Source organism: Dipodomys spectabilis, unplaced genomic scaffold, assembly GCF_019054845.1.
Source record: "Dipodomys spectabilis isolate Male_0828 unplaced genomic scaffold, ASM1905484v1 ptg000026l, whole genome shotgun sequence".
NCBI classification, from domain to species: Eukaryota; Metazoa; Chordata; class Mammalia; order Rodentia; family Heteromyidae; genus Dipodomys; species Dipodomys spectabilis.
This window is the reverse complement of record NW_024870703.1, coordinates 8,086,911-8,100,912: the sequence shown is the minus strand read 5'-3', so window position 1 is coordinate 8,100,912 and position 14,002 is coordinate 8,086,911. Positions and strand designations below refer to the sequence as shown.

General features: G+C 38.6%; 1 protein-coding gene across 2 annotated transcripts in view; it reads right to left on the bottom strand.

Annotated features, from left to right (window-relative positions):
• The window catches only part of Thada (THADA armadillo repeat containing), a 309,811-nt gene that overhangs the window by 173,369 nt on the left and 122,440 nt on the right, over window positions 1-14,002 (bottom strand). For both annotated transcript variants that reach the window (XM_042675483.1, XM_042675482.1), the window contains 2 exons: window positions 4,100-4,189; window positions 2,276-2,407 (listed from right to left, as the gene is read on the bottom strand). In XM_042675483.1, the coding sequence (XP_042531417.1) occupies window positions 2,276-2,407; window positions 4,100-4,189 (222 nt within the window). The remainder of the gene's footprint in view (window positions 1-2,275; window positions 2,408-4,099; window positions 4,190-14,002) is intronic.

Genomic DNA, 14,002 nt, shown 5'->3' with positions numbered 1-14,002 from the left:
CAACTCCATAACCCCAGGAAACAGTCCCTTAGATATGTATCTGACCACATATGAGTTATCAATCCAACTGGCCAAGCTTTACTAGCAGAAAAGTAAATGAGAAGCAGATTCCACTACTGGTAAGACATTAATTCTAAGCCCAGATAACAGCCTGTATTCAGATGTAGAGACTGTGAATACAGATTCCTTATTTCTGTTCGCTGCATAAACTTCAGTCCTCATAGAAATATTCACTGAGGCTGAAGTGCTTGGCAACCACAATGGGATTTGGTTACTTAGGTGCAACACAAAGAGGACATCTTCCAGGACATAGAAGCACATTCCTTTAATCCTAGCACTTAGAAGGTATACGGAGGAGGTATACAGAGTCCAAGGCTGTGTGGGCTACATATAAGACCTTGTCTCAACAAAAACAAAAATAAGCAAAACAAAAAGAAAAAAAAGAAAGAAATGAAATAGTATATTTAATACTTTTTGACAAAGCCTTACACTCTTGCATTCAAATTTCAGTCCTGCAATTAAAGCTCTTTCTAAGCGGAAATTTCCTCAATAGAAAAATGGGGGTGACAGCATTTTCTCCCAGGGTGATGGCAAACAAAATATCTATACTTCACAAAAATCAGGACTCAACCAACTTTGTACTCTAATTAGAACACTTTGCTGATTATTCCATGAACTTCTAGATCAAAAATCTTATAAACCCCATACACAGCCTAACCAACCAAAACCCAAGTATGGCCTTACTACTGACTGTTTTATTGTCTATGTACGTATGCTTTAATGGTGTTTAATACCTCAAGTTTAATTCTGCGACTCAAAGTGTAGTCCATCATCATATTACATGAAAGTTGGTTTGAAAAGCAGACTTTGAGACTCACCCTAGAAACTACTGAATTCAGAAGATTCCCAGGTGGTATGTTTATATCTTAGTTTGAAAAACACATTTCTTGCATGGATATTCAATGAATCAGAACCCACTGATTCTCTAAGGAATCACCTATGGCCCTTCTGCTGTTGATGGTAACCTATCAATCTGTATTCAGGCAGAAAGTTACTAATGATCACAGCATTTCACCAGGACTGGATGACTCCAAACTTCTAACTTTCTGTCTTTTGAGTTTAAACACCAATGTACTAGGTGCACTGGTTTCAAAGTAGCATATAAACTTTCTATATTAGTGCAATCTTTGGTATAATAGGTTTTGAGTACAAATAGTGTGGACATTTAATTACCTATAAACAAATACATTTGGACAGATGTTTTCAATGTAATCATTTCTAGCTTCTAGAATACAAAAGATAACAGAACAATTAGTAAAAAAGTCCCTGCAAATTGAATATTCCCAATAAAGATGATCTCTGTTTTTAATGTACACTGTGACTCTGCATGTACCCTTCCCTACTGCATCAACTTCTGAGAACATTTCTTAGTTATATTCTATTTTTCCAGATAGTCATGAAAAGGGCACTTCTAAAGGCTCTGAAAGTAAAATTTACCACCCAAATTTCTCAAATGAATCATGAAGTGGTGGATGAGGGAGACTGGTAACTTTGTGTATCAGGAAACAAAAACCAGTCTGAGTGAGTCATCTCTGATCAAAGATAACACAGCCATAGTCAGAGTTTGGCCTAAACAAATGGCCACAGTAATCACATGTCACAATCTATGTTTAATGGTTTCTCACATTAAAATGCATAAGTCAGCTCTGTGAAACAGGGAAGTGGAACTCAGAGCATACATAAATAATAAACACACTTTCTTTATGGTGAATTTTTTTGTATTTGTGTTCTAAGTCCATTTCAATTTTTGGTAGGTATACTAAAATGAAGATGATTTTATCAAAAGGTAAGCAGAAAGGTAAAAGCTAACATAAGAGGTTACTGAAATACTTTCTAAGAATGTGTGAATGATGTTTGTAGACCTATTGATTAAGGAGCTTGATCCAAATGAAAAAGGTGATCAGAAGGTGGAAGGTGCTACCTTAAACCACTAGACAGAGAATGTATACCATGCTAGCTATGCCCAACACAGGAACAATCCAAACACCCAAGGTATGTTTTCGAAAAGCAAAACACCCTTTCTATGCTACACATGCACTAGCAGGCAAGTCTTTAAGGAAATCATCACTTGCACAGCAGTTCTAATGAGTTCCTATGGCCACAACATAATCAACATCTTGAAACACTGGACACCAGTGAGGAGCTATGGCTATAGGCCTCATGGCCCTATCCTCACATGATCTCCCCCTAATATTTACATATAGCATGACACTACCTCATAATGGAAGGAACAAAAGGTGCCATGCTGACAGCAGAAGAGCTGCCATCCATCGGGGAAGGGTAGAGTCTCTCCAACACCAAAAGTAACAGGAACATGCTGGGGTGACGATCTGGTTCTCTGGTATCACTGAAAAGAAAATTAGTGAACATCAAGATTTTAAGTTTAAGAAGGGGGATATTATCTTCACAATTTTTTCTCATTAATTATATCTATACCCAATGAGATTCTTGATCAAAAAGATAGTTTCCTTTTGTCCTATTTTCTCCATTCACTTCATACTTTTTTAATGGGCACTGTCAGGAAAATTTTCTGGCAAAACTGGGCACTGAACATTTGCACACAATCTTATTCTCAAAGCTAGTCATTTGTTTAAATGGAGTGTGCTGTTTCAGAGTATGAAATGTGAAACTTTCAATGTCCAAATGTATTTAAGAGAGCATGAACTGGCTGTCATTTATAAGAGCTAGAAAAGCCTGTCTACAAAAACTATGAATATGAAGAAATGTATCATAAACAAAAGTAAAATTCATTGCTATGATTTTATTTTCCTCTTATAATTTGTATACATCACAATAACTACAAAAATGCTTGGAGAATACAAAAAATTCATGATCTACTGACTATAAATCTCATTCTTACATAGAGAATGTGATTGAAAGGACAATAGCAAGCTTATACGCCCTGAAGAGTCTGGAAACCTTCTTAATGACTGCTCTGGGTGCCCAAGGTTAATAGCTAATTTTGACCAGGTGGACCACACAATATCCAATCACAGGGGACTAGCATGGTCAGTTACTTGCTATAGTTTCACAAGGCCAAAATAAAAACTTGGACAAATTCATCATGTAAACATAAAGATTTTTTTTTTTTTGGGTCCGGTCGTGGGGCCTTGAACTCTAGGCCTGGGCGCTGTCCCTCAGCTCTTCAGCTCAAGGCTAGCGCTCTACCACTTGAGCCACAGCACCACTTCCAGTTTTTTCCTTTTTGCTTATGTGGTGCTGAGGAATCGAACCTAGGGCCTCAGGCATGCAAGGCAAGCGCTCTACTACTGAGCCACCTTCCCAGCCCCATAAAGATTTTTTAAAATAAGAGGAAGAAACTAATCTCACAGAAGACATCACCAAGCCAGGCGCCAGTGGCTACTCAGGAGGCTGAGATCTGAGGATCGCGGTTCAAAGCCAGCTGGGGCAAGAAGTCCGTGAAACTCTCATTTCCAATAAACCACAAGAAAACCGGGAGTGGCACTGTAGCTCAAGTGATAGAGAGCTCGCCTTGAGCTGAAGAGCTGAGGGATAGCACTCAGGCCCAGAGTTTAAGCCCCATGACCAACCAAAAAAAAAAAAAAAAAAAAATCACCATATGCTTCTCAGAAATTATTTTTATAACTCTGAAAACAGTATTAAATTTGATAACATTTAATATAAAACAATGTAAAAGTATAAGATTTTATACAACTTTTCAGGTACATACTTAATATAGTCAGGCAACATGATATAATTATAAGAAAAAAGCATTTTGATAGGGAGTAGGGAAGGAGTGCAGTCATAATATTAAAATGCACATCTTCAAAATTAAGAAAACTGGGCTGGGTGGGAAGGGGAAAAATGATGAAAGAGGTGACAATCATCAAGATACACTGCATTCATAAGCTGATTTGTTGAATGGTAACTCCTTTGTACAACCACTTAAGGAAAAATATAATTAAAAAATAATCTATGTTACAGAAAGTAGTTGATTAAAAACTGTAGACTAGAAGAAAAAACTTGATTAATAAAGCCACACCCTTGACTTCTTTGTCCCACTCAAGTCTCTTCTTACCAATCCACTGAATTGGCTACAGCTTCCAATTGTTTGAGAAGAAAGGGATAGAGTTCCGGGAAACGAGAGAAAAACTCTCTGCCTGTCATTCTGTAGAGAAAGAAATAAAAGATAAATTATCATCATTGCTTTATTCATTTTTCTTTTCTTTCTTTTCTTTTTCCTTCCTTCCTTCCTCCCTCCCTCCCTCTTTCTTTCTTTCATCATTGGGCTTGAACTCTGGGCCTGGGCGTTGTCCCTCAGCTCTTCAGCTCAAGGCTAGAGTTCTACCACTTGAGCCACAGCATCACTTCTGGCTTTTTTTGCTTATGTGGTGCTGAGGAATCGAACCCAGGGCTTCATGCATGCAAGGCAAGCACTCTACTACTGAGCCACCTTCCCAGCCCTGCTTTATTCTTATTTTAAAGGAAAATCATGAGCTCAGGTCACTTATTTGGATATTTAATAAAATAAAGTTAAAAATGGAACCTGTATCTTAAACTTAACGCTATTTTTATTTTGGAAGTGGTCTTGATGTGTGGACTTTCATCTCCACATTTGAGATAACATGTTTACAAATATTTGATATTAAATTTTGTCAGGAAAGAGATATATAACATACATAACATAGATGACATGTGAAAGTTTGCTAAAAGTACAGCCAACATCTGATTGAAACTGACTCAACTTCAGTGATAAGGGCAGGTTTAGAATAAGGTTTCTTAACCTTGAGACCATGGCATTTGGACCAAACAATTCTTTGCTTAGGAGGCAGCTATCCTGTTCATTGTACAACTGTTAATCGTCTCTGAGATCTCTACCCACTAAATGCCAGCAGCACAACATCTCATTTTCCAATCATGATAATCAAAATGTTCCCATATATTTCTAACTGTGCCAGTAAGACAAAAATAGTCTCTGTTCTGGAGAATGGTGACCAGAAGGTGCGACCAGAATTTGCATTTAGTATTCTGGAGGATTACCCTTTCCATCTTTATAAAACTATTCTTGAACTCTGCTGTGGTCCTAATAACAGTTCCTCAGACTGAAAAACAACAGACCAGAAAACTCCAGCTAAATATAGCATGTAGGAAAATAGTCTGCCTAACTATTAAAGAGCTACCCTGAAGTATTCCCTAACCTGCCCACGTTTATCAACTTGAGAGGTGTGCAATTAACAAAAGCCCAGAATGTCAGTTTTAAATATTTAAGCATATTGTGCACACAGTAAGCTGCTCAAATCTTAAGTGCATCATTCAATCTTCAAACATAGGCACTTGGGTAATCCACACCCCAAACAAGACTCAGAAGATTCCCACAAGTTCCTTGTGCACTTTCTCAGCCAACTCCCTCACCTGCCCCAAAGCAACCACTGATTTGAATCTGAGCACCACAGTTCACTTTTGCCTGTTCTAGAATTTCAATAAAATTTAGTGATGCATTACACAACCAGCATAGAGTTTCTAACATTACCTGCATTATTAGATTTCTTTCTCTGTTTAGTAGTATACTGTCTGAATATATAATTGTTTATTCTTCTGTTAACAGACATGTTTTGACCATTGTGAATATGATTACTATAAACACTCCTATACAAAGTTTCCCTGAAGACTTTCCTCTTTGTTTTAGTTATTTTTTCAAGAAGGGTCTCAAATTCTTAATGGGGTGAGCTAGGGCCATGACCCTCTTACCTATTGCTTCCTGAGTAGCTGGGGTGCTGGTTTATATATTAAGATGGAATCTCACTAACTTTTTTACCCAGGTTTGCCTTGAACTATATAATCCTCCTAATCTTTACCTTTGATATAGCTGGAATTAAAGGTGTGAGTCACTGAGCTCAGCATGTAGACATGCTTTTCATTTCTCTTGGATTAGTATCTCATAATAAAACTGCTCTAAGTTTACCATTTTAGGAAATGAACAGTTTCAAAACAGTGGATAAATAAGTGAACATTCTAATGGTTCCCTATTCTCTCCAACATTTGCTGTTGTCTTGTACGTTTTCACTGTGATTTTGATATAAATTTCCTTGATAACAACACATTTTTCATGTGTGTTAGTTACTGATGAGGCCTTTTTGTAAAGTTATCTAATCATAATTTTTGTCCTAATTTTAAAAAGGTTGCTTCTGTCCTTTGTTGTCTATAGCCACACATATCCTTCCATACAAACTTTCTCTTACTCTGTAGTTTGTCAACTGATTTTCTTAATGTTTTTTTAATGGGCGGAAAGTTTTTGATACAGTCCAATAATTTATCTTTTTTTTTCAGTTTGTGATTCACGATTTCTACGGCCTAAGAAATTCCTACCTACTTCAAAGTAACAAAGGTTTTTTTTTTTAAATGTGAAAGACTTGATATTTCAGATCATATAAAAAGAAATGTAGTAATTCATTATTCACATAGACGAAATTAAAATTGCATCTTACTTATCAACTATATATAAAATTAAATTCCATTGACTCCAATACCTAAAATGTCATAAAGAAGAGCTGGGTGCTAGTAATTCATACCTGTAATTCTAGCTACTCAGGAAGCTAAGATCTGAGGCTCATGGTTGAAAGCCAGTCCAGGTAGGAAAGTCTATTAAGACTCTTATCTCTAATAAACCACCACAAATTGCTGGAAGTAAACCTGTGGCTCAAATGGTAGAGCAAAAAGAATTTCAGGGATAACACCTAAGACCTGAGTTCAAGTCCCAGGATCAGCATGTACACACACACACACACACACACACACACACACACGCGCGCGCACACACACACACACACACACACACATTCACACACACAAAAGTTATATAAACATATAACGTTCATGGACAATTATGAAAAGCTAAGATTCTGTCTTGACCATTCTTGACATGTTGATATTTTCCTCTTAATAGCTGGCCCTAAATCCCAAGATAGCAATGCTTCTTTGAGCACAAATATGACTCTTCCTAAAGTAGTCCTGGTGGGACAGTGCGGGAAAGTTCCATGAAAACACCCTCCCTGTCTTATAACTGATCCATCACAGTAAAGATTTACCTGTTTCAATAGGGACTAAGAGTGATGGGAAAACGTGAAGTTACAGCTACCAAAATGGGGCAGCTGATTTTGTGGTGGTAACAGGAGAATGACCTTGACACATGGGAAGGGATCACCTCAGATCCTGTGAGGTACAATGTTAATGCCCTCCCCTGCTTGAAAGTGCCCTTATAACTTTCCTCTATGTAGGAAAATATTCTGCTATGACTTTACTAAACTGCTGTGATCACATTAAGTTTAACTAACTGCTGGGTCTGTTTTTTTTCCATTCAACCCTCTATGGCTTTTCTTCTTCTCCTTATTGAGACATCAAGCCAAACCAAATGTATTGGCTCTGGCCCCATCATCTGATCCTTCCATAAAAAATACCTGCAATATTTCAAAATACCACCAGTAGCTCATGTAGCCCTATAATGACTGTAATAAAGCTATGGTTGGCTATTCATAGTTACTTTCTAGAGATAAAAGTGACTCATCCTTGTATACCTTGTAATGAGTTATTCCTACTTTAAGTAGTATCCAATTAGAAAAACACATGCTATAAAATATTTCTGTTGAATTTAAGGGAATAGTTCTAGGCCAAAACCCCTCTTGCCAGGCTACACCCTGAGGAATTTGATCAGTTTTGGCTGAGAGACTTCTTGCAGCACACCTTCTCTGACATCTCAAGAATACAGAGACATCTCAAAGAATGTCAGTTTTTTTTTATTGCTGTAACAAAATACTTGAGGCTGGGTAACTAAACAAAAAGAAGTTTTTTAGTTTACATTTCTGTGTGAATCTGAAGGCAATGGCATTGCAACTGCAGGAGTGTGTGCAGTAGGAAGAGATTACGTCACCAGACAGAAAGACATCAGGGGGTCAGGCTCATTTTTATTACAACTTATTCCTTCAAGAACTACCTCAGACCCTCACCCATGGAATAACCCCTGTTTTCACTGTATTTGATATTGGTATAATTTGGGAAGGGGAAGGGAAAAAACCAAATTGTTTAAATAGGGATACAGGTGTACTCATTGCAACAATGAGCTGTACAAGATGTTATGTCAAAAAACAAACTTTACAACTTTGCAACTTTGACCTCCTATCATTTCTCAGTCCCACATATGAATCATCTAGGGGCATATATAAACCATACTTAAATTACAGCATTGGGATTAAATGCCTGGTCCTTGATTTTATACTACAGGATATGCTATCCCTATAACAACAGAACAGAGATTGAGATATCTTCTTCTTTCCACAGTGTCTCAGGTACTAAGCTTAGTTCATAGATGGTATCCAATTAGCAACTGAAGGGGCTAAGGATGGAGCTCAGTGGCCCAGGGTTCTATCCCCAACACAAGGTTCTCTCTGCAAAAATCAAGCAAACCTAAAAGAGCTGACTGTTTCAAACAAACAAAGCAAACTCCAAATAAATGGGTGCTGACTGAGTGAAGCAAATAAATGACAGTCCTTAAGACAGACAAATAGAAAAGGAATTAGGACTAAGATTGCAATGAAAAGAATAATTTCACAAAGTCCACCTTTAGCTATTCATAATGGCATTCAAATCACAAGAGATAATATGCAAGGGCTTGACATATTCTTAAACACCAGCAGATAAAGCTTATCTTGCTGGTTTACAAACAGTTCAATTCCAGTTCACCCAAACAAGCAAACAGGCCAGTGTTACATCCAGATATAAGAAGCCCTAAGGGTAAATTCTTTGGTGACAGGAATTTCAAGTCTGTTTATCTATGTGGTCAAAACTAGCCCAACAACTTTATAAAAACAATAGAAGGGATAACCAAAAGGAAAAGCTGTTGGAAAGAAAAAGACAACAAAAAGTTGTGAATGGGACAAAACAAGCAGACACAGGCAAAAACAAACAAGGCAGGAGAGAGGGTAGTAACAGCAGCTTTCAACTCAAAACTAGAAGGTTCTTCAGGATGTGTTTATAACTATCTCTCTAGATAATAAGGCACAACCAAAAAAAGGCTAATTGGGGTTCAGGCACACAACTTCAAAATAACTATGCCACCCCCAAATCCTACTTCACTGGCATACTCTGACCTGGTTATTATGAAAAACTACAGTTGTAAGAATGGCTCTGAAAAACCTTTATTAAACAATTTCCATCTATAAAAGAAATTATGAAATTTACTTTATATTAGTGAAAATATCTCTATGAAGAAAAGAGCTGCTCAGAGACAATTTTTATTGTAATTTGTTCTCTCCTTCAGAACCCCAAGCTTGGGAAATCCCAAGTTTCAATTCATCTTGGCAAACTACATAGCCTGCATTCAGCCTTATCTGGTAGGGCCCTCTTGTATGCAAATAATTGAAATGGTTTTACTTCTATTACTGTTATATTAGGTTAATTAATCACTCAGTCAAAGAAGTGAGAAGGGAGGGAGAAGTATTCATTTTCCCCTCCTTAAAGGCTCTTGGGTTGAGGCAGAAGCTAAGTGTGGTGCTACATGTCTAGCACCACATGTAAGTCATGGGGAACAGGGGTGGCTGTGAGTTCCTTGAAGCACCCCTTTTACTCACCTGCTTTAGCAGTGATTTTAGAGCCTAGCCAAGGCCTGGAATAAAGCAGGTAGGCAAAAGAGATTTTAAAAGTTTTATAAAATTTATCCTAGACCTATTTGTTTATGGGGGGAAATTAGTAAAGAATACTACAAAGACAAATGTAAAAATCACCCCCAACACGATACCCAAATTTAGTCACCTGTCTTCTGTTTTGATATCTATCTATATACCTCTCCTCCACCTCTTCTTCTTCTCTTTTTGGTAAGTTCTAGGGTGTGAACACAGGATCTTGCAGTTGATAGGCACTTTACGTGTACCGAGGCCTCTGCTCTTCTTTCCTTTTTAAAAAAAATATTGTTCTATAATCTGCTTTTTTTTTTTTAATACTTAGGAATATGTCAACAGCCCGGCAGAGTGGTACATGTCTCTAGTCTCAATACTTGGGAGACTCAAGCAAGGGGAGAATGAGTGAGGCTACATAATGAGTTCAAGGCTAGCCTTCAAGGAAAGACTGTTTCAAACAACTAAAATGGTTCCATGTCCATCTTTTTTTTTTTTTTGGGTCCGGTCGTGGGCCTGATCTCTGGGCCTGGGCGCTGTCCCTCAGCTCTTCAGCTCAAGGCTAGCGCTCTACCACTTGAGCCACAGCGCCACTTCCGGCTTTTTTCTTTTTGCTTATTTGGTGCTGAGGAATCGAACCCAGGGCCTTAGGCATGCAAGGCAAGCGCTCTACCACTGAGCCATCTTCCCAGCCCCATGTCCATCTTTTTTTAAATTTAAATTTTATTGCAAAGGTGATGTACAAAAGGGTGATAGTTACATAAGTAAGGTAATGAATACATTTCTTTGTGAAAAGTGTTACTCTCTCCCTCACTTTCTCCCACTTTTACACCTCCTGATCCTCCCCCCTCCTCCCCTCAGTTGTTCACAAAGTTCATTTCCAACATAGTGTCTGGTGAGTATGACTTTTGAGTTCACTCTTTGTTTGGTGAGTGTCCTTCCCTTTCCCAAATCAGATAACTTATACAAGAAAAACGTACAGAAATAAAAAACAGTCACAACAAGGAATAAACCAAAGGAGAAAAAACAAAGAAAAAAATAACTGCAATTGTCTTAATTCACTTTATGTTAGCAGCTTTGTTTGACCATATGTGTACTTTTAGGTTTCTCCAGGGAATAACCCAGACACCAAATGAGGACTCACCCTCACAGTGGCCAAGTCTTGAGTGGAAGACAGTCCTCACTATAGTTATATTCCAATGTCCCTTTGTCTGTATATCCTTCATCAACCTTGATAATACTGAGGGTCTTCAATTTTGTAAAAGCTTAAGTGCTTTCACAAAAAAGCATTTGAATGCTTAAATGAAAATTCAAAGATGGGAGGCAGTTTAAATTTTTTTTACTTGAATCAAGTTTGAAGCTCTCTTAGAAACCTTGTCTCTGAAATCTGCCCACATAGAAATAGTTAAAATGCTAGAAGTACGCGCTGCAGAACTTAAGCATCCTAATAGAACCAACTCTGAAATTTTAAAAAAGCATTTGGTGAAATATATTAACAAGAATAGGAAGGCTTCCCACCCCTGGTTTTTACATATGTAGAGCTCCTATTATTTTCAATCATTTTAGGAACACGGATCAACAGAATAATGAACAAAGGGATAAAAGGGAAAGCTAGCAAAAGCAAGTAAAAACATGCAGACATAAGAAATTGCATAATAAATAGCAGCAAAGGCATACATTGTATCCAGCTTTGAAAACACAGGACGTATTCATAGGTCATGGAACAAGCACCATAACCATGGGTATTAGATGGAAACAAAACCTATGGGCAAAAACCTATGGGCTTTCTTTCAGTTGGCATTCCAAATGAGAATGCAGTAAATTTTAAAATGGAGCTGCTCCCTAGATTCTGGTCAATAAAAACATCTCAAAGGTTAGAAATCAGCTAAAGACCTGTCACCCTGCCACAGCAATTGCTGATAAAATAGGACACTCATCTTAAGCGAAACAATAGCCTTCTAACAAACCAAACCTACAAAGATGACAAAGCACACATGCATTACAGAGGATATGATCAAATGCAAACTAACAAAATAGAAACAATTCATAAGAGAAATGTGGATTTGTAATCCTACCAGGAGAACATCTCTGTTCTTGGAATCTTCTCCTCACCTCGGACACCAGGTCATATCTTTAGAGCAGTAGTAAGTGAATGAATGGATACAACTATGCGTCAATTAAAAAAAATTAAAAATGGGCTGGGTACCAGTGGCTTATGCCCATAAGTCTAGCTACTCAGGAGGCTGAGATCGAAGGATCCAGGTTCAAAACCAGTCCAGGCAAGAAAGTGTGAGACTCTTATCTCCAATGAATCACCAGAAAACCAGAATAGAGCTGTGGTTCAAAATGGTAGAGCACAGGGACATTGCCCAGGACCTGAGTTCAAGCCCCATAACTGACAAAAAAATTGTACTGGAGGCATGGCTCAAGAAAGCCAAATGAGTGTGAAGATCTGAATTCAAGTCGCATTATGGGCAAAAGGTTTTTTAAAAAGTTAAAAGCGGGGCATAGTATGGCACACCTGCAATCCTAGCACTTAAGAGGCTGAAAAAGAAGGATCCTGAGTTCCAAGCCAGAATGGGCACCCATGAAACCTTGTCTTTAAAAAAAAATGGTCTAGGAAGGTGGCTCAGTGGTAGAGCGCTTGCCTTGCATGCATGAGGCCCTGAGTTCGATTCCTCAGCACCACATAAGTAAAAAGAAAAAAGCCGGAAGTGGAACTGTGGCTCAAGTGGCAGGGCGCTAGCCTTGAGCTAAAGAGCTGAGGGACAGCGCCCAGGCCCAGAGTTCAGGTCCCACTACTGGACCCCCCCATCCCCCCCAAAAAAAAGCCCGGCGCTGGTGGCTCACGCCTGTAATCCTAGCTACTCAGGAGGCTGAGATCTGAGGATCACAGTTCAAAGCCAGTCCAGGCAGGAAAGTCCATGAGACTCTTATCTCCAATAAACCCCCAGAAAACCAGAAGTGGCTCAAGTAGTAGAGCACTCACCTTGCGCTAAAGAGCTGAGGGGCAGTGCCCAAGCCCCGAATTCAAGCCCCAAGACCGATCAAAAAAAATAAGTCAGTGAGTAATTGGAACAAAGAACTGTCAGCAGTTTCAAAGCAAGAGTCTCACAACAAACTCATGGGCTAGGGATAGACTCAGTGGTAAAGTATCTATTGAGCATGTTTAAAGCCCAGGGTTTAATCCTCACCAGCAACAAAACAAAACTCAAAGCATTTATTATCCCAGCAATGGTTCTATGGAAGTCCTTTCTCCAATCTTCAGGCAAATCCTTTATGAAAGGCATCTGCTTTAGAGACACTGAGGGACTGACTCTGATCTGCTTTCCCTGCTCATTTCTCATCTTATCCTGTGAGATTCTTGGATTTGTGGATGCTTTTCTAACCCTTCTCTTCCAGGAGCTACTCTTTAAATGGAGAATTCCCAAATGTTTATTCCCAAATAAACTGGCTATTACAATTCTACAACCAGGAGAGAAGTGAAAGGAAGGTCTTCATTCTAGAAGTGCCTTGCTATTCTCCTGGGAAGAGAATGGCCCAGGAATTAGCCTAAAAACACAATTCCACTCATTTCACAGCAATTGTTGAGTAAAATGAATCTCTTAAACTCTTTATGTGAGCAAGTTTCCATTTGAGCAGCTTAAATGCATATTTCCCTATCAGGAAATATTTCTTATAAAATAATTCTTGTTGAAGCTTGTTATCTCAAGTTTCAGAATTAAGTAATCTGCATTAGCTTAATGTAGCAATAATTTTCTAAGCAGCCTGTGGTAGATTATTTCTGTAGCTGATCGGCTTCCCTACCTTCCCTGTATATGTACATTCCTCCTTTCTTTCAAGAAGTGGGGTTACTCCCCTTCTCCTTGTCTTGTGGCCTGCTCTGATTAACAGTAGGTAGTGAAAGTTACATACCAGTTTTGATTAAAGCTTTAAGAGTTGTGGCAGTTTCTTCATTGAAACCCTGTCTACGCTGTGCTGAAGAGATACCCCATAAACCCCAGTCATTTATGCTTTCAATACTAATTCTAGACAAATGAAGGTGAAGCCATCTCGGCCTTTCCAGCCCCACACTGGGTCTCAGGACATGCAGCTATCTAAGTAATTCCAGATGACAGTACAGAATGGTACAGAATAAATATCCAGCTGAACCTACTCAGCCCAAAGAGTTAAGAGGAGTAGTAATAGTGGTATTATTTGTGTGTGTGTGTGTGTCCGCACTTGCGCATGCGTGCATATGCATGAGCTAAGCCTGGAGCCAGAACTCAGGGCCTAGGTACTGTCCCTGGGCTTCTTTTGCTCAAGGCTAGTACTTTACT